General features: G+C 50.7%; 1 protein-coding gene across 1 annotated transcript; it reads left to right on the top strand.

The window, feature by feature from the left end:
• The first annotated feature begins 6,714 nt into the window (after nucleotides 1–6,714).
• On the top strand, nucleotides 6,715–17,642 carry CD68 (CD68 molecule). The gene is made up of 6 exons (XM_081835730.1): nucleotides 6,715–7,045; nucleotides 7,832–8,460; nucleotides 11,782–11,901; nucleotides 14,748–14,820; nucleotides 15,568–15,735; nucleotides 16,712–17,642. The coding sequence occupies exons 1-6, from the start codon at nucleotides 6,730–6,732 to the stop codon at nucleotides 16,849–16,851; spliced, it is 1,446 nt and encodes a 481-aa protein (XP_081691856.1). The 5' UTR covers nucleotides 6,715–6,729; the 3' UTR covers nucleotides 16,852–17,642.
• The last annotated feature ends 3,237 nt before the right edge of the window (nucleotides 17,643–20,879 follow it).

Below are 20,879 nucleotides of genomic sequence, written 5' to 3'. Positions count from 1 at the left end.
TATGCGCCTTGGGTGATTTTTGTGAATTTTTAAGAAAGGGAGAGGGTGCCTTAATTGACCATTTGCCTCCAAGAATATTAGTGCTATCAAAGTAGGTGGGGGGGTTGCTTTTATAAAGTAAGTTTTTCTTTCAAGGTCTTCAACCCCGTGAGGCATCGTGGCCGGGTAGGGATTCGAACCCTGCACTTGCAGCACCCTAAGCATTTGGCCACAGTGGTAAGACAAGGTCTAGAAGCTTGCTTTTTTATGAGGAAGTGGCGGCAAGCTTCCATGCTGTGATAGCTTTTTTCTTTATGGACAGCAGAGGGCTTTCAGATCCTGCTTTAAAGAAAGGTGTGATGCAAAATGAAGACGTTTTATCATCGCAGGTGCAAAGAACAGGAAATGCTAAGAAAGAGATCAGTAGAAAAAAAGACAGTCACGGAACCGAGAAGTTGCGCTAAACAAATGAAATACCGTGAAAATCCATGAAACGAGAAGTAATCGACTAGAAATATTATCTTATGGAAATAAACCAAATAATAAGAATCAAAAAGTTTGAGAGGAAAATTAGAAAAACCTAGAATTGTACAAAGCCTTAATGGGATGCCAGCTACAAACCTTGTTTCGCTGAACTATTCAGTTTCCTCAGAAGGAAATAGAAAAATCATAAACCTTAAATGACCAAAATTCAAAAAAAGGGTAAAACTCCCAAAAATTCTGAAGTATTGTAATCCTAGCTCAACCTAGGTGAAATAAAGTGCAGTAATAAAGGATTGAGGACTCAAAAGATAACAGTTTCTAATACTGAATTTGTAAAAGTAAAAGCAGCGCATGGTTTACCTTCCCGCCGGAGTGGTACCTATTTATCTCCTTGCACTTTGACGTGCTTTCGAACTGCTAGGTTGGCAGGAGCAGGGACCGAGCAACGGGAGCTCACCCTGTCACGGGGATTCGAACCCCCGACCTTCTGATCAGCAAGTCCTAGGCTGTGTGGTTTAACCCACAGCGCCACCCGCATCCCTTGGCAGCCTCCAAATTGGGTCCAAGGGCTGCCCCACAAAAAGCATGCTGCAGTAGTCTAGGCTTGGCTGCCTGGCCTTAAGCCATTGTCTGAGACGGCAGTAAATCATCTGTCTTGAAGCAAAAGTGTGGGGAGAGGACTTGGGGGACAAAAATAGGCTTGATCCCCCATAGGTAGGCCCTGCTTCCAACCCCTGTTGCCCCATATGGGTACCCTTTTGAGGCATGATGGGAACTGTAGTCCAGACTATCTGGAGGGTTAGCATATAATAGCAGTGTGCCAGCTGTTCTCGAAGCCCCAGAGTTATCCTTCCTGCAAAATCCAACATTGCAATTTCATGTTGTGAGATCTACAGGTATAGGGTGGCATGCAGATTTGATTGATTAATGAAAACGTTTGATGGAGTACGCTGAAATGGTGAAGGTGACTGGAAGGCTCAAAGATAAGGACAAAAGAGACTTTTTTTAAAAAAAAACTGGGAACCTTTTCGGTTATACCTACAGAAACAATGTAAAGAAATAAACGCACTGCAGGGTTTGACCAAAAACGTACAATTTGCAAAATTGATAGTGAAAATAGAAAAATGAGGGTAAAATGTTAGGACCACATTAAGGTAATAAGCAGGAGAAATGAATGTGTAAAAAAACCAAGAAGGGAAGTCGGGAGGGGGTACTTGAGAATTCATTTTGTGTTTATATTGTTTGTGATTTGGTTAAGATGTAAAATTTAATAAAAATCATTTACCAAATTTTTTAAATAAAATCGCTAATGAGGCAAGCCACGTTGGGGCTGTGTTGCTCGGAAAGTGTGGGCTTATGACTACGGTACTTCGGTTCTATCTAATAACGTAAACCTTCCGTAAGCCAACAGGTGGCAGGTTTGATTCCCATCATTTGTTGTTGTTTAGTCGTGTCCGCCTCTTCGTGACCCCCTGGACCAGAGCACGCCAGGCCCTCCTGTCTTCCACTGCCTCCCGCAGTTGGGTCAAACTGATGCTGGTCGCTTCCAGAACACTGTCCCACCATCTCGTCCTCCGTCGTCCCCTTCTCCTTGCACCCTCCATCTTTCCCAACATCAGGGTCTTTTCCAGGGAGTCTTCTCTTCTCATGAGGTGGCCTAAGTCTTGGAGCCTCAGCTTCAGGATCCGTCCTTCCAGTGAGCACTCAGGGCTGATATCCTTCAGAATGGAGAGGTTTGATCTTTTTGCAGTCCATGGGACTCTCAAGAGTCTCCTCCAGCACCATAATTCAAAAGCATCCATTCTTTGGCAATCAGCCTTCTTTATGGTCCAGCTCTCATGGCCACTGGTCCCATGACCTCCTGGCAAATAGAAGGGGAAGAAATGGAGGCAGTGAGAGATTTTACTTTCTTGGGCTCCATGATCACTGCAGATGGTGACAGCAGCCACGAAATTAAAAGACGCCTGCTTCTTGGGAGAAAAGCAATGACAAACCTAGACAGCATCTTAAAAAGCAGAGACATCACCTTGCCAACAAAGGTCCGTATAGTTAAAGGTATGGCTTTCCCAGTAGTGATTCCCATCATAGGCCACTGCATATTCCTGCATTGCAATTTATTGTGTATTTAATATTTGTGGAGAGCTGCCGAGAGACTCCAGGGAAACTCAAGACAGATGGATGGCATGATAAATAGTAAAATTATTATCACAATAGACGACACTCATGTTCCCATCCGATTACAGAAGTCCCTGCTATCCTCCTCTGTAAAACATTGCCCAATTCTCCTTTTGAGCCACATTGAGCTGTGGTCCCAACCGTCAGGTTGGCGGCTGGGCCAAGAGGAAGAAACTCACTTGGCGCTCATTTTGGATGTCTTCCCCATCACATGAGTGTCAGACCGTCCTGCTGCGGCCGAGATGAGGAAGGAGGATCTGCTGACTCACAGGCCAGCGAGGCCACCATGAGACACAGCCGGGTGATCTGTCTTCTTGGCCCAAGGTGGCTCACAGCTCAGCTCCTGCACCAGAGACCACCGCTGCCTGCCTCAAGGCACCCAGTATCGCCAGCAGCATCGAGACCAGGAGGGCTGTTTCCTTTGTTGTTGTTGAGTCGCTTAGCCGTGCCCGCCTCTTCGTGACCCCCTGGACCAGAGCATGCCAGGCCCTCCTGTCTTCCACTGCCTCCCGCAGTTGGGTCAAACTCATGCTGGTCGCTTCCAGAACACTGTCCCACCATCTCGTCCTCCGTCATCCCCTTCTCCTTGTGCCCTCCATCTTTCCCAACATCAGGGTCTTTTCCAGGGAGTCTTCTCTTCTCATGAGGGGGCCAAAGTCTTGGAGCCTCAGCTTCAGGATCTGTCCTTCCAGTGAGCACTCAGGGCTGATTTCCTTCAGAATGGAGAGGTTGGATCTTCTTGCAGTCCATGGGACTCTCCAGAGTCTCCTCCAGCACCAGAATTCAAAAGCATCCATTCTTCGGCGATCAGCCTTCTTGATGGTCCAGCTCTCACTTCCATACATCACTACTGGGAAAACCAGAGCTTTAACTATACGTTTGTTGGCAAGGTGATGTCTCTGCTTTTTAAGATGCTGTCTGGGTTTGTCATTGCTTTCCTCCCAAGAAGCAGGCGTCTTTTAGGGGAAAGTAACCAAACAAAACCCTGTGTTGCAAAGAGAACGTCGGCAATGTCTAGGCATCGTGATGACCATATGCATACGCAATAGACAATCTTTTATAGAATTCCTTCAAACCATAACAAGTCCAAAATGAAATCTTTAGTCTCAAAGTCTCTGAAAATCTTTCAATGAAGCGAGGTCCTGTTGCAGGAATTTATGTATAGGTTGGGGGGGGGGGTCTTTGCCTCTCCAGCAGATACCAAAACCAGCACAATCGCGTTTGTGACTTTTGTGATTTATCCCCACAAAACATTTGGTCACAGTTTCTTCCTATCTATTCAAAGGGCCTTTGCTGCACGATTAACTTGGCTGGGAAACAGGGAAATGTAAATATCTCTTTGGTTCCACTTGATGAGTGTTTGGTGGAGGGCAAGAAGAACCATGGGGCAGGGTGCAGGATGCTCAGATTACTGCCACCAGACCTCCCCTTTCATGATGTAATCGTGATGTAATCGTGATGTAGTTTGGGGCGGGGGGTGTAACATGGGGATTAGCAGCTAATAAAAGCTTGGGTTCTCTTTTGTTTGGGGCTTCCATTTTGTTCCACCTGGTGGCAGGTGGGAGTCCTGGTTATCTCCCGCTTGGACTACTGCAGTGCGCTCTACGTGGGGCTACCTTTGAAGGTGACTCGGAAACTGCAATTAATCCAGAATGCGGCAGCTAGACTGGTGACTGGGAGCGGCCACCGAGACCATATAACACTGGTCTTGAAAGACCTACATTGGCTCCCAGTATGTTTCCGAGCACAATTCAAAGTGTTGGTGCTGACCTTGAAAGCCCTAAGTGGCCTCAGTCCAGTATACCTGAAGGAGCGTCTCCACCCCCATCATTCTGCCCGGACGCTGAGGTCCAGCGCCGAGGGCCTTCTGGCGGTTCCCTCATTGCGAGAAGCAAAGCTACAGGGAACCAGGCAGAGGGCCTTCTCGGTAGTGGCGCCCGCCCTGTGGAACGCCCTTCCAGCAGATGTCAAAGTGATAAACAACTACCTGACATTCAGAAGACATCTTAAGGCAGCCCTGTTCAGGAAAGTTTTTAACGTGTGATATTTTACTGTATTTTTGGTTTTTATGTAAGCCGCCCTGAGTGGCTGGGGAGGCCCAGCCAGATGGGCGGGGTATAAATAATAAATTATTATTATTATTATTAATTATTATTATTATTACTGTCGTGACAGTCTTCAATCAAGACCAAGCCTACTGGCTGCTGTTTTGCTCTGGTATTCCTGGCTGGTGTCCTTGCTTTTTGTCCAAGGGAGCCCTCGGATTTCTCCGTTAACAGTCCCAGACTTTGTACGATGAAAGACAAGCTGTGAAGCTTTGTGTATTCAGCAAATAAGATGTCCAACACTGGACAGTGATTCCGGATATTGACTACTGGTTTGTAGAATTCTTCATCATCGTGGTGGGAAGATAAAGAATTGCTTCATAAACCCATCTTATTTAGAATGAATGAATGTAAATGCTGTGGAACAGTGCTCATGGAATAATGTAGTCATTGTAGACAGCTTGTCTTTCATTGTACAAAGTCTGGGACCTCGCTTCATTTAAAGATTTTCAGAGACTTTGAGACTAAAGATTTCATTTTCAACTTGTTATGGTTTGAAGGAATTCTAGAAAAGATTGTCTATTGCATATGTCCTTGGGGGAAAGGGCATATATGCCCACTTACATAAAATATAGACACTGGTTTTTAAAACAAACCTCAGAGCGGTTCACCAAGACGATAAAACGATACAATGACCACTAAGAAAAATTAACAGTGATAATGTAAAAGTTTTGAAAAGCTACCACAGCAAGACAAACCTAGACAGCATCTTAAAAAGCAGAGACACCACCTTGCCAACAAAGGTCTGTATAGTGAAAGCTCTGGTTTGGCCAGTAGTGATGTATGGAAGAGAGAGCTGGACCATCAAGACGGCTGATCGCCGAAGAATGGATGCTTTTGAATTCTGGTGCTGGAGGAGACTCTTGAGAGTCCCATGGACTGCAAGAAGAACAGACCTCTCCATTCTGAAGGAAATCAGCCCTGAGTGCTCACTGGAAGGACAGATCCTGAAGCTGAGGTTCCAAGACTTTGGCCACCTCATGAGAAGAGAAGACTCCCTGGAAAAGACCCTGATGTTGGGAAAGATGGAGGGCACAAGGAGAAGGGGACAACAGAGTACGAGATGGTGGGACAGTGTTCTCGAAGCTACCAGCATGAGTTTGACCAAACTGCGGGAGGCAGCGGAAGACAGGAGTGCCTGGCGTACTCTGGTCCAGGGGGTCACGAAGAGGCGGACACGACTAAACGACTAAACAACCACAACCACAACCACAGCAAGAATGCCCCACTTTGGCCTAATCTATCTGCAGTCCTCTTCTTACATTCTCAAGGTTTCTTTTTGTTTCATTTTTTAAAAAATCCCCCCTTTTTATATTATTTAGAAGGTTGATACCCTATCCCCCACTGCTACCACTTGTGGGGCAGAGCGAGATGTGAGAATCGCAGAATTTTCAAAGCAGCAGCTGAAGTGGAACCAACTCAAGAAAAGCCTCTGGAAATAAATTTCAAAAAGGATTTTGCCTGTTGCCAAAAAAACCTCCCTGGAGGTTGGGCGCTGCAAGCAAGGGCCCAGCGACTTGCCTCCAAAGATTTTTTTTGGGGGGGGGCGCACCCTGCATGCTAGAGTTCCCAAGTTTGATCCCGGGAAAGTTTCTCCACAAATTGGACTACAACTCCCATCGTCCACGACAAGTGGCTAAGCTGATGCTGGACGATGGGAGTTGTAGTCCAAAGATGCCTGGATGGCATTGGGTTGGCCGAGTTGCTTTAAATCAGGCGTAGGCAAACTCCGGCCCTCCAGATGTTTGGGACTACAATTCCCATCATCCCTAGCTAACAGGGCCAGTGGTCAGGGATGATGGGAGTTGTAGTCCCAAACATCTGGAGGGCCAGAGTTTGCATATGCCTGCTTTAAAACGTTCACTCACCTGTCTCCCAGAAGCCATTGCACCTGTCCTGTGCTGGGCAGGGCGATGAACCCGCCTTTCTCTCCCCAACCCCAGGTTATTTGTGGCTTTCAGTTTTGAATTAAAAAAGGTAGAAAAAGATGCAGAGCTCAACAGTGGTGACAGAGAAGGTTCAGCTGCCGTCTGCGTCGTGTGTCAGGGGGAAGCAAACCGCCCCCCCGGATCCCGTGGCTACTGGGTATTTGGCAATTCAGCATCCAACTGAGTCACTGGTTGTGAAGGCAGCAAATTTCATTTCCTTCCCTTTATTTGAGAGCTGCGGGAGCACGAGACAGAAGCGAGCAGAAGCTCCCAGGGCGAGAGGCGGAAAAGGTGCAGCGGATCGAGCCCCGTTCGGAGAGATGGGACCGGCTGCGATGTCTTCAATTTGGCTTATCGGATGCTTCTTCCTGGCAGGTTGGTACATATATGTTTGTCCGTACCTGGCCTCCTAGTTCCCTTTGTTGTGTGGCTTAGAAAGGAGCTAGGCAGCAAGAAACATAGAGCTGCTGTGTTTGGAGGGACCCCAAAGCTCATCCAGCCCAACCCCAAGATATGCAGGAATCTCAGCTAAGAGTCCATGACAGTCGGCCATCGAACCTCTGCTTAAAAATCTCCAAGGAAGAAGAGCCCATATCCGTTGGAGGGAGAATGGGTCCGATAAACCTGTTGACTCCTCTGCAAAAGAGGCAGAGTGGTTTGGATGTTGGAATGGGGGGAGACTCGGACCCGGGTTCAAATCCCACCCCAGCTCAGCCACGAAACCGACCTTGGGGGGCCTGCCTTGTGTGCATTCACTGAGGAAGAAGAACCAACCGAGCAACCACCTTGAGAAAATGGTGGGACAGAAAGGCGATAGGTTTTGATTCAGTTAATAAATACAGTGGTATCTCGGGTTAAGAATAGGTTCCGGAGGCCCGTTCTTAGCTGTTCTTAACCTGAAGCACCACTTTAGCTAATGGGGCCTCCTGCTGCCGCTGCACGATTTCTGTTCTCATCCTGAAGCAAAGTTCTTAACCCGAGGTACTATCTCTGGGTTAGCGGAGTCTGTAACCTGAAGCGTCCATAACCCGAGGTATCGCTGTAGGTCGATCGGAGAGGTGTTGTTGAGCTGGGGTTAGGGGCTAGGGAGACTGGAAGCTTGGCTGTCACCCATGGGTGCCCAGAACTGATGTTTCCATCTCTCTCTCTCTCTCTGCCCAGTTTACAGCTCTGCCCAATATACGGATACGTCCCAAGTGGCCATGAAAGAGACGGGATTTGTGGAGTCTCCGCTGTGCTCTGGCGCCGATGTCTCTGACCCAGGCTGCCCGCACCGCAAGAAGTCGGTTACGCTGCTGCCCTCATTCACCAAGACCACGGCGCACCCCACAAAACACACCACGGCGCACCCGACAAAACACACCACGGCGCACCCCACAAAACACACCACGCCACACCCCACAAAACACACCACGCCACACCCCACAAAACACACCACGCCACACCCCACAAAACACACCACGGCCCACCCCACAAAACACACCACGGCCCACCCCACAAAACACACCACGGCCCACCCCACAAAACACACCCCACCGCACCCCACAAAACACACCACGCCACATCCCACAAAACACACCACGGCCCACCACACAAAACACACCACACCGCACCCCACGCCCCATCCCAGGAACCGCACCACCCCCCACCCTGCCCCCACCCATCAGCCCACGCAACCACCCGTTGTCCGCGTTGGAGATTATGCAGTCCCAAAGGGCTCGGACCCGTGTTTGCGGGTTCAAGCAGCGTTGCAGCTCCGAGTCCGCTATACCGACAAGGCCAAGCAGGAGGTAAGAGATCCGGGCGGCTGTTGGGGAGATGGCGATTCCGTGACCTCGGGAGGCCGTGGCCTGTCCTTCCGTCGGAGGCTTTCAAGCCCAGGTCGGGATGGCTGCCTGTTAGGGGTTCTGGGTTGGGCTGGATAATAATAATTATTATTTATACCCCGCCCATCTGGCTGGGTTTCCCCAGCCGCTCTGGGTGGCTTCCAACGGAATATTAAAATACAATAACCTATTAAACATTAAACGCTTCCCTAAAGAGGGCTGCCTTCAGATGTCTTCTAAAAATCTGGTAGTTGTTGTTCTCTTTGACATCTGCTGGGAGGGCGTTCCACAAGGTAGGTGCCACCACCAAGAAGGCCCTCTGCCTGGTTCCCTGTAACCTCACTTCTCGCAATGAGGGAACTGCCAGAAGGCCCTCGGAGCTGGACCTCAGTGTCCGGGCAAAACGATGGGGGTGGAGATGCTCCTTCAGGTCTACTGGGCTTTTGAGGCCATTTAGGGCTTTCAAGGTTAGCACCAACGCTAATTGTGAATTGTGCTTGGAAATGTACTGGGAGCCAGTGTAGGTCTTTCAGGACTGGTGTTATGTGGTCTCGGCGGCCGCTCCTAGTCACCAGTCTACCTGCCGCATTCTGGATTAATTGCAGTTTCTGGGTCACCTTCAAAGGTAGCCCCACGTAGAGCGCATTGCAGTGGTCCAAGCGGGAGATAACCAGAGCATGCACCACTCTGGCGAGACAGTCTGCAGGCAGGGAGGGTCTCATCCTGCGTACCAGATGGAGCTGATAAACCAGGGTCCCTCCCAAGTCTACAGTTCTGTGGTTGTGTCTGAATGAGAAATGTTGAGCAAGGAGGTTCTGGCGGCCTGGGTTCCTGGGGGACGGGAAGAGGCCGACCAGCTCTGAGTGGTCATTTCTGCTTCCCATTTTTCCCTTTCCATATTGACACAGGCCCAGCGGCTTGCGCTGGGAGGGGACTGTCAGGGAGCGGAGCTCAGTGGTTAGAGGACAGGAAGTTTGTGTGTGTGTGTGTGTGTTCCACCGCCTGCCCTCGGCCTCCTTCCTGCCCCTCCATGCAGCAGGCAAGGGCGCCATTTCCCCCGGTAAAGGTTCCCAATTCAATTTCCCGCAATGTAACAGGAAGCCGAGAGAACAGCTATGGCGGCAGGTGAAGCGAAAAGACGGGAAACGAAACTTTAAAACAAAGGGTTAAAGTGGCAAAGTCCAAGCGAAGAATATCGGCATTATCTGGTGGTTAAGTTCCACGTCTGCCAACAGACTTGCTTGAACAGGACAGTTCTGCTGTAATATGTAAAAATGAAGGGAAGGCAGAATCATATAAAACATCTGGGGGTTCTAGGCCTCATGAAAATCTCAAATTATATGTGGTTTTATCTAGGATTTGATGGCAATGAGTGGCAAAGTTTCCGAATACATCTGCCCTTAACAGACCTCTTAGGATTGCCTGATAAATATATGTATAGCCGAGTATTTAAATTCTGTGTTTATATTAATAGGTTTTGTGGGTTTTTTAGCGAAAAGGAAAATACACATTGGGTGGGCACTTAGAGGAGGTTACTTAATATTGGGGTTTCAATTGCTTCAATTGCCCTTTTATGGCTATCTGTCGCGGATGCTTTAGCTGAGAGTCCTACATTGAAGGTGGGTTGGACTGGATGACCTTTGGGGTCCCCCCCCCAATTCTACAATTCCATGATTCTGTGCTTCCAGTTCCACAATGCCCTCCCAAATGCAGGGGACCCAATCCCGAGGGTCATTTGCACATTCCCCCATTTACGGCATGCGGCAACATCTTCTGCTCACTTGTCCTTTCAACAGCCTTTAATAAATTCATAAAAATTGTGCATGCTTTAGGAAGTCTGTGGCTTTCCAGTTCAGGCTTGGAAGCCGCAGGATCTTCAGAGGGAAGCGAGACCTGTGGGGTGGGAAGGTAGAAGTGCGCAACCCACAGACAAAAGACGAAACTGGCTATGTAGAAAAAAACCTGAGCAATGGCCACAACACAAACGCAGATTAGATAGATATGATACAATAATCTTTATTGTCATTGTCCCATACAGAACAACGCAATTGAAAAAATCTACATCAGACATTCAAAAACCAACAAGCCTGCTATCCCAGCCTGGTTAGCCCCCTATAAACTCTGATACCCCATAATTAAATACAATATACTGCCATAGAGACTACCTTACACTGCATTTAAAACCAAAATCGCATTTGGATAGAAAGTGTTTCTCAGGCGGCCAGTCCTAGTCTTTATAACCCTGTCCCTTCTTCCAGAAGGCAGAAACTGAAAGAGATCATTTCCGGGGTGTGCACTATCATGCGCTATCTCTGCAGCTTTCTTATGGCACCTGGAAAAATAGATTTGATCCAAGGTGGGAAGAGTGCACCCAATTATTCTCTCCGCAGTCTTTACAACCCTGGACAGCATTAGATGATAGAGATAGATAGATAGATAGATAGATAGATAGATAGATAGATAGATGATAGATAGATAGATAGACAGACAGATAGATATAGATAGATGATAGATAGAGAGAGATAGATAGATAGATAGATAGATAGATAGATAGATAGATAGATATAGATAGACAGATAGATAGATAGATAGACTCTCCAAAAGGGAAAGAAAAACTCTGGTGGTGCAGCAATGAAACTGCTGGCACGTTTGCAAAGCTAAGCAGGATCTGGTATGGTTTCAAACTGGATGGGGCACGACGTGTTGAGATTCCTGCATTGAAGTGGGTTGGGCTAGATGTCCCTACGGGGTCCCCTCCAATTCTACAATTCTGTCCGGGCTCACTCTGGGTACCGGCAGGATTATCTGGGCCAGAGTGGTGCACTGCAGGTGGACTGGGACCCCCAACCCTCTCCTAAACTGCTGCTTATGTACACAGGGGAAGAAAAACTGGAAGTTCTTCTCGCAGCACAGAGTTGAACTGTGGAACTCCTTCCCACTGGAGACGGGGATGGCCACCAACATGGATGGCTTTAAAAAGAGGCAAATTCATGGAGGAAGTTATTAGAGCTTTCCCCTTCCCACCCGACTGCAACAGCTAAGCTTGCTTTTCAGCTTCAAATCCTCCAGCAGGAGATGCGTGACGACAGCCTTAGCTTTCTATGGCTATAGAAAGAAAGGAGCCTAGCGCTCGGGACTCTTGGGTCGCTCTCTAAACGGGTGCGACGTGGCTGAACGTCGGGCTTGTGCCAGTTTCTCCCTCCTGCTCTAGGTCCAAGCTGAATTTCCTGGGGATTTGTAGGGTCCTGCTCTCTCTCACACACCTTCACTCTTCCTCTCTTCCAGCTCTGGGGGGACTTTGCAGTGAACCCCAACCGCACAGAGTTTTCCGGGAACTGTACCAACCAAACAGCCGTCCTCCACCTGCACTTCCTAGAGGGCGACCTTCTCTTTACTTTCAGAAAGGTGAGAGGGAGGATTGGAGAGGGGGGCTGGGGGGGTCATGAAAAGGTATATATCCCCAATGCCTCGTCTTTACAGGTACGCTGCCCCTGACTTTGGAGGTTCTATTGAATGACTGTGGCCAACAACAATCAGACCTCCTCTCTCTGTGAATTTCTCTGATCCTTTCCTTCTCTGAAAATTTCTTCTGGTCCCAAAGGAGGGTTGTTAAGGAGACCCCTATCCCACTCCCAGATGAAATTCCCTGAGAAGGGAACCAGTCTGGAAATAGCAGCTCTGAGAGAGCAATAAAGGTACCCCAACAATTCTTAACAAACTACAATTCCCAGCATTCTCTCGGCCAGGGGAGTCATTACCGTTTAAAGTGGTACGGAGCCGGTTTAAACGGACGCTGCCAGAGATTTGGAGCATCTAGCCTTGTGTCTCTCTCTGTGTTTACCTTTGATACTCCTAATCTAAAATTATTTTTATCAGGTCCAATTCAAGTTGATTAAGTTATTATCAGGTCCAATTCAAGTTGATTAAGTGTGTCTTCCTTCCTGGGTGGGAAAGTTCGGGAATGAAATGGGAATTGGGGTAGCAGGAACATTAACCTATTAAACTTTCCAGCACCATTTTCCTCTCTGTGTTTATCTTAAAATCAGAGCAACGTACCGTATTTTTCGCTGTATAAGATGCACCACACCACAAGACGCACCTAGTTTTTGGAGGAGGAAAACAAGAAAAAGAATATTCTGAATCTCAGAAGCCAGAACAGCAAGAGGGATCGCTGCGCAGTGAAAGCAGCAATCCCTCTTGCTGTTCTGGCTTCTGGGATAGCTGCGCAGCCTGCATTTGCTCCATAGGACGCACACACATTTCCCCTTACTTTTTAGGAGGGAAAAAGTGAGTCTTATAGAGCGAAAAATACGGTAATTTCTTTTAAAAGCTGATGAGTTTGTTTTAAAAGCTGGCCGAGTTCAGCGCATGACTGATGCGCTCCTAGCAAACCTAACCTGGCACGAACACCAACGCAAATGTCTTTCTCGAAAGGCGGGTCCCTCGAACGTTCCCGCGTGGTACGGACCCCACGCCCATCAGCCTGCGGGCTGAGGTGCGTCACGAGCGCAGCCGTGGGCGGCAAGATGACTCCGCTGCAATTCGGGAAGCTGATCTGGCCTGGAATCCCAAAGGTCTGGCCTGAATCCTGGCTGATCCAAGCCATGAGTCACTCTCTGGCAAAAGGTCCTCCGAGCCGGCTGCATCGAAGGCCGGAAAGACTGGCTTGGCAGAGGCCTGCTGGGGTGCGCTGACCCCACCCTAAGAATATAATACAGTGGTACCTCGGGTTACATACACTTCAGGTTACAGACTCTGCTAACCCAGAAATAGTACCTCGGGTTAAGAACTTTGCTTCAGGATGAGAACAGAAATCGTGCAGCAGCAGCGCGGCGGCAGCAGGAGGCCCCATTAGCTAAAGTGGTGCTTCAGGTTAAGAACAGTTTCAGGTTAAGAACGCACCTCCGGAACGAATTAAGTACTTAACCCGAGGTACCACTGTATAATAATAATTATTATTTATACCCCACCCATCTGGCTGGGCTTCCCCAGCCACTCCGGGCGGCTCCCAATCAAGTGTTAAAAACAATACAGCATTAAATATTATAAACTTCCCTGAACAGGGCTGCCTTCAGATGTCTTTTAAAGAGAAGATAGCTGCTTATTTCCTTCACAAGGGAGGGCGTTCCACAGGGCGGGCGCCACCACCGAGAAGGCCCTCTGCCTGGTTCCCTGTAACCTCACTTCTCACAGGGAGAGAACCGCCAGAAGGCCTCGGAGCTGGACCTCAGTGTCCAGGCAGAATGATGGGGGTGGAGACGCTCCTTCAGGTCTACTGGGCCTTTGAGGCCGTTTAGGGCTTGAAAGGTCAGCGCCAACACTCTGAATTGTGCTTGGAAACGTACTGGGAGCCAATGCAGATCTCTCAGGACTGGTGTTATGTGGTCTTGGCGGCCGCTCCCAGTCCCCAGTCTAGCTGCCGCATTCTGGATTAGTTGTAGTTTCCGGGTCACCTTCAAAGGTAGCCCCACGTAAAGCACATTGCAGTAGTCCAAGAACCGAAGGAGAGTTTGCTGGATCGGGCCCCTCCAGTCCAGCATCCTGTTCTCAAAGCGGCTGGCTAGAAGCCGTAATCGGAAGCCGACAAGCGGGATTCAAACACAAATCCCCCTCTGCTTTCAGAAGCATTTCCTGCCTCCGACCATGGAGGGCCGAGCGTAGCCATCTTGGCCAGTAGCCATCCTCTTCCATGTATTTGTCCAATCCTATTCAAGTGGACTGGAGTTCCGCAGTTCGCACTGCGTGAAAAAGGGCTTCCTTTCGCCAGACCTGAATCTCCCAGCTTTCAGTTTCACGAATTCGAGTTGTTATGAGAGAGGAAAACCTTTCTCTCTCTGCTTTCTCCACACCACACAGTTTTTGTTCCCATTTATTTATTTATATTTTATAAACGCGGGTCACATCACCACTCCGCACACCTCTTCCCCAAATTACAAGTGTTGATTTCAGCCGCCGCCACTTCCCCTTCGGAGAAATACGTGCCCAGTTGAAGGTCAATCACTACATTGGAGAGGAGAAACAAAACATGATTTTTAAAAAAAGTTTGAAACTTTAAAATGGTTCATTGGGAGGCTATTGCTGCTAGTGCTCAGGGAGGGCAGGGGGTGGGAATTAATCTGGAACGGGTGCTTCCAGCGGGGCAGCGAATTGGCTTTGTCTCGTAAACCTCGCAGATCCTAAGTTGCGGCCTGTGTTACCCTAAAACAGGTGTCGATCGGGGAAAACAAACCCAGATTTCTTTGTTTCCTTAGAATTACAGCAGAAATGTATTCTACCTGAGTCGGGTACAGGCCTACCTAACGTACCAGTTCCATCAGGCTGCAGGTAAGGTCATTTGTGGGGGGCTGGCTCTGAATTCGGGGGTCGCCATCATTGCTCATGGACCTCTTGAGGCGAGGCCTATTGCGCCACGGAAATGCTCAAATCGGGGTTGCTACACCAGTTCAGTTTCTGCCTGCCGTGCAGCTATTGAAAAAAATACAAATGCCACGTCCATAGTGAGCCCTGTAAATGTTTTTTTATGGGGTTCCATCCCAGCCGCAAGCCTGTTTACGACGGCTTTGGCCCATCAGCAAATTTTAGAGGGTGATTCGGAGGCATGAGGGAAGAGAAAGCGAATCCAGCCAAGATCCCTTCAGCAGCTAAAGGGATCACACAGGAAGCAGAGGCTGTTGTTCCTCCTTTGCCGGGTGGAGCAAAAAAGAGCCATCGGGGTCAGTCACGTTCCGGAGGGTGGGAATAAATGACCCCTGGGTTCCCTTTCCAACTGTACGGTTCTGTGAACCTGCACGCCGATTCTGCCAGGTATGCTATAGGCCCGTGTTTCCCAACCTTGGGCCTCCAGCTGTTTTTGGACTACAATTCCCATCATCCCTGGCCACTGGTCTTGCTAGTTAGGGATGATGGGAGTTGTAGTTCAAAAACAGCTGGAGGCCCAAGGTTGGGAAACACTGCTATAGGCTGAGATTTGCTGTGGCTTCCAAGAGGCGATTATGCATTAATCCACATGCTGTGTTAAGATTCAAGAAGGGTGGTTCAACAGGCCCCGGGCGACTCTCTTTGTCCCTCCAGCGAAATCATTCAGAGCCGACAATTCCTCTCTCCGCGAGTTCGAGGCCAGACTCGGACACTCTTACCAGTGCCGGAACCGCACCTTGGTCCTGGCAGAAGGCTTTCGTCTCAACGCCCTGCAAGAGCGGGTCCAGGCCTTTGACCTTCAAGGTGGACAATTTGGGGAAGGTGAGAGACTCCCTGCATCGTACCGCAGGCAGTTCTTTATTTCATTTTCTTTAAACAGCTGTACTTCAACGTAAAGGGACCCCTGACCATTAGGTCCAGTCGTGACCAACTCTGGGGTTGTGGCGTTCATCTCGCTTTACTGGCCGAGGGAGCCGGCGTACGGCTTCCGGGTCATGTGGCCAGCAGGACTAAGCCGCTTCTGGCGAACCAGAGCAGCGCACGGAAACGCTGTTGACCTTCCCGCCGGAGCGGTACCTATTTATCTACTTGCACTTTGACGTGCTTTCGAACTTCTAGGTGGGCAGGAGCAGGGACCGAGCAACGGGAGCTCACCCTGTCGTGGGGATTTGAACCGCCGACCTTCTGATCGGCAAGTCCTAGGCTCTGTGGTTTAACCCACAGCGCCACCTGCGTCCCTTTTGCTCCCAAAACAACAGCACAAAACATCAGGCAGGTTGGCAGTCTTTAGAGCAGTGTTTCCCAACCTTGTGCCTCCAGCTGTTTTTGGACTACAATTCCCATCATCCCTTGCCACTGGTCTTGCTAGTCAGGGATGATGGGAGTTGTAGTTCAAAAACAGCCGGAGGCACAAGGTTCGGAAACACTGCTTTAGAGGAACGAGAGGGATAAGGAGCGGTACCTATTTATCTACTTGCAGTGGTGTGCTTTCGAACTGCTAGGTTGGCAGGAGCTGGGACCGAGCAACGGGAGCTCACCCTGCCAAGGAGATTTGAACCGCCGACCTTCTGATCGGCAAGTCCTAGGCTGTGGTTTAACCCACAGCGCCACCCGCGTTCCCATACTTTAATGTGCAGGTGTCTTAATAATCCAATGCATTCTTAGTCTAAACTTTCCATGCCATCTTTTGGCACAGCCCTTTTGCCCGCAGACTTTTCAAGTCTCTCTCCAGTTCGGTATTTTGCACATCCCGAATCTCCTTCCTCTCCTCACTGAATTCCTTCTTTTCCTGTTTCAGCCGAGGTCTGCCCGGAGCAGAGACGCACCCTCCTGGTGCCCATCATTATCGGCGTCCTCCTTCTGGTCCTCATCGTCATCGTGGTCGTGGCCTTTTTGATTGGGCGAGCGCGTAGCCACAGGGGCTATCAAACCATTTAAAGGGGAGCCGTTTTCCACACACAGCTGGGCCTAAAGAGAATCAAGAATGGGGTGGTTTTTTTAAAAGGGGGGGGGTGTCTTTCTGCAACAGGGGGACAGGGGGTTGACACCCCACTCCAGGGGTGGGGTGGGAGTTCTCCGAGCTGCTAGACTCATACCTGTTTCATTCACTCGCTTGGACTGCTGGTTCGCACAAGACACACCTGGGGGAAGTGAAAAGGACAATACGTTTCTGCACAAAGGTGCAATTTGTGGGCTGAGGAGCAGTTACATCTCACTTCTGTCAGACTGCACTTTAAATCTGGGAGGAGAATCACAGAATTGTACTGCTGGGATCCCCAAGGGTCGTCTAGTCCAACCCCCCTCCCGGAATGCAGCTATGGAACCCCTTGATAGGTGGCCATCCGACCTCTGCTTAAAAACCTCCAATCTCAATTGAAACAAGGCTGGGCTTATTTCTGGAGCAACTATCTTGTTAAAATCAAGTGTTTGGGCAAAGTCTTTGCACTGACCACGTAAAGTATTATCCGGGTGTGGGACTCTCCGCAAAAACTTGTATTAAGAACTGGTCACATACCATCGATAATCCGAAATGGTGCATTTGCATTCTGAAAGTACGCCTTATAAATTACTCCAGATTGCTCCTCAAGCCCTTTCATCTGCTCTGCTCTGCGAACGCTTCAGGGGGACTCGAGACCCCCAACTTCATATGCAAAGTGCGCTGATCCTAAGCTCTTCAGGCGGAACACCCCACCGCTCACAACAGGTCAAATAAATACCTTTGAAAATTATTCAGGTATTGGTGGTTTCTCTTCCTCCTTGACCCGAGTGCGAGGAGTAGAAAGGGCAGTTCCCAAACGTCAACAATGATATCTCTGGGCTGGGAAGGGTGCATAGCGAGGCAGCACAGCTTATTGAAGTCTCATGGCCTCACCAGGTTCCTACAAACTCTCCATCCCCAATCCCATCGCACCTGACATTTGACCAGGTTTCCAAACTTGCCTGGAAATTCACACGGCGGTGACGATACCTCTACCTTGCCTGGACGGAGAGATTACCGTATTTTTTTCTCTATAAGACTCACTTTTCCCCTCCTAAAAAGTAAGGGGGAATGTGCCTGCCTCTTATCGAGTGAATGCAGGCTGCGCAGCTATCCCAGAAGCCAGAACAGCAAGAGGGATCGCTGCTTTCACTGCGCAGCGATCCCTCTTGCTGTTCTGGCTTCTGAGATTCAGAATATTTTTTTTCTTGTTTTCCTCCTCCAAAAACTAGGTGCGTCTTGTGGTCTGGTGCGTCTTATAGAGCGAAAAATACAGTATTTTAGACATCTCTGGCTTTTATGTGGCTGTACTGCACCCAGCCGTACAAAGATTAAGCACGTCTCATTTGATCCCCACAACAAACCCTGTAAGGTTAGGCTGAAAGTGGCAGACTGGTCCAAGGTGATACACCCAGGCAGTTTCGCGGCCCAGTGGGGATCTGAACCCGTGTCTCTCAGACCCTAGTCTGACACTCTCACCACCACCAGGCCACAACGGCTCTGGAAATCAGAATCTATTCCATACACACAGATGCTTCCCGTGTTCCAAAAGCTGTAATAGCTTAACCTGGAAAACTACAGACGTCGCAGTTTTTAACTCAACACAGGAAGCACATGACATAGAAAGATTTTATTAAAGACTAGTATTTTATTAAAGACTAGTATTTAATATTTAGTATTTCATTAAAGACTAGATTTTATTAAAGACTAGAATTGGAGCTGAGGCTCCAATACTTTGGCCACATCTTGAGAAGAAAAGACTCCCTGGAAAAGACCCTGATGTTGGGAAAGATGGAGGGCACAAGGAGAAGGGGACGACGGAGGGAGGCAGTGGAAGACAGGAGGGCCTGGCGTGCTCTGGTCCAGGGAGAAGAGGCGGACACGACTAAACAACAACAGTATTCCCCACTTCCCGCATGCTCCAAACCCACCTTCCCTTCCAATTGGATATGGCACACTCACTTCTAACCTCCAAATTCCAAATATTCTTCGGCCTGCCCCAATGCCCACCCTCCCAAGCCATCCTGCTTTTCACCTATTCCCAACCCACCCTTGCATTTTTGGCACTAGTCCTCAAAATCGGAAACACAATTCAGGTGAAATAACCGCTGCTAACATTATCAAGGGAGATTGGCGATGGCGAATGCTAAACCTCAAAGCGCATGGCGTCCATGCGCCTTGGCCTGCGCCAACTTGCCGCCACGGGGCAGTTTTGGACTCTTCAACTCTTCTCAAAGCCCCTGCCAGCCAGGGCAGATTTGCCTGGCGAAACGTTCTGTGTAACCCGACGGCCTGCGGATTCCCGCAGCGACACGAGCTGCTCCGTTCCCAGAGGAGTGTTTTGCAGCTCCTCCACTTCTTCCCCAATCAGCCTCTCAGCGCTGACGCCAGCGCGTCACGGATCGCCACGGCCTCTGCGTCTTCCTCCTCCTCCCCGCCGCCGTCATCGAACGGGTGTTCCTCCCGCTGTTCGTCAGCATGGTGCTCCATCCAGCAGGGCTGGAAGACGTCCCCCCGTGCCTCACAGACGTTGTGGAGGGTGCAACAGGCGGCGATGAGGGTGGGCAGGAAGGAGACGTCGGTGTCGTTGCGTTTGGTGAGGCAGCGCCAGCGTCCCCGCAGGCGGCCAAAGGCCACCCCCACCACGGTCCGTGCGGCGGCGGCGTACTCGTTGAAGCGGTGTTGGGCGGGAGTTAGGACCTCGTCCCGGTAGGGCCTCATGAGCCACGGGAGGAACGGGTAGGAGCAGCCGCCCAGCAGGTAAACGGGCACCTGCACCCCACCGATGGCTTGGGACGCCCCCGAAAACAGCTCGCCCTCTTGCGCACGCTGGTACAGCTCCGACGTGCACAAAACCTGGGTGTCCGTCACCCGTCCCGGGCAGCCGACGTTGATGTCCCAGAAGCAGCCGCGGGAATCGACGGCGGCCTGGACCACCACCGAGTGCCAGCCGTGGCGGTTGTAGTAGCCGGCGGCGTTCTCGTTGGGCGCGCGGATAGGGACGTGCAGAGACCCCAGCACGCCGGCCAGCTGGGGCAAAGGGAAGCCGTTGCCCGCGGCCACTTCCGCAGGGTCCGGGGGCCGCACGTAGAGCGGCGTGAGGATGCCCACCACGGCCTCGCAGACGTCGCGCAGGATCTTGCAGACGGTGGAGCGGGAGACGCCGAAGAGCTGCTCCACTGCCCGGTACTCGGTGCAGGCGCCCAGGCGCCACAGCGTCATGGCCAGGCGCACGTCGGCCGGGATGGCACGGCGCATGTTGGTGTCGCGCCGCTGGATGGCTCCGCGCAGCTGGGCGCAGAGGTAGTCGAAGGTGCCCGGCGAAACGCGGAAGTTTTCCACCCATTCCCACTGGCTGAAGGCCTTGGCGCGCACGATTTCCCAGAAGGCCGAGCTGCGGGCTTTGCTCCACAGGCGCCGCTCCCGCAGCAGCCGGGGAAGGCCGCCGTCTCCGCCGCTGCCAGGGTCCTGGCAGAAGCCCACCAGGCCGGGCGCCCGGGCCAACGTCCGGCAGAGCCACAGCAGGGCGAAGCGCTGGCGGTGGCGGGCCTGGGCGCGGCGGTGGCGGGCGGCGCGGCGCCGTCGGGCGGCCTCCCTCAGGCGCCGGCCCCTCTGGAGGCGCATGTAGTAGAGGAGGCACAGTGCCACAGTGCCCCGGCTGAGGGTGGGCAGCACTTGGGGCGCCTCCTCGCCCCTCCCTGGGCCAGGGGTGCCACCTGGGGGGCAAGATGGCTGCCCAGGCGTGGCGGCCATTTTGTCCCTTGACCAAAGTTTGCCCAGCCAATGGGAAAGCGGCACCTCGGCTCAGGGCGCTGGCAAAGGATGCCAGGCTAAAAACGGCGCATGCGCAGAGGAGCCACACCACACACACAGAAGTCCCGCAGAGAATGCGCATGCGCGTGTTAAGGCGCCCGCCGCCGCCGCTGTGCGCACGCGCAGATCATTTAATGGCGGCCCGCACGAGGCTCGCGCGCGCGCCTGCGCATTG

This window comes from Podarcis erhardii (genome assembly GCF_964252035.2).
Source record: "Podarcis erhardii genome assembly, chromosome: 13".
In the NCBI taxonomy this organism is placed as follows: Eukaryota; Metazoa; Chordata; class Lepidosauria; order Squamata; family Lacertidae; genus Podarcis; species Podarcis erhardii.
This window is presented reverse-complemented; position numbering and strand designations above follow the sequence as displayed.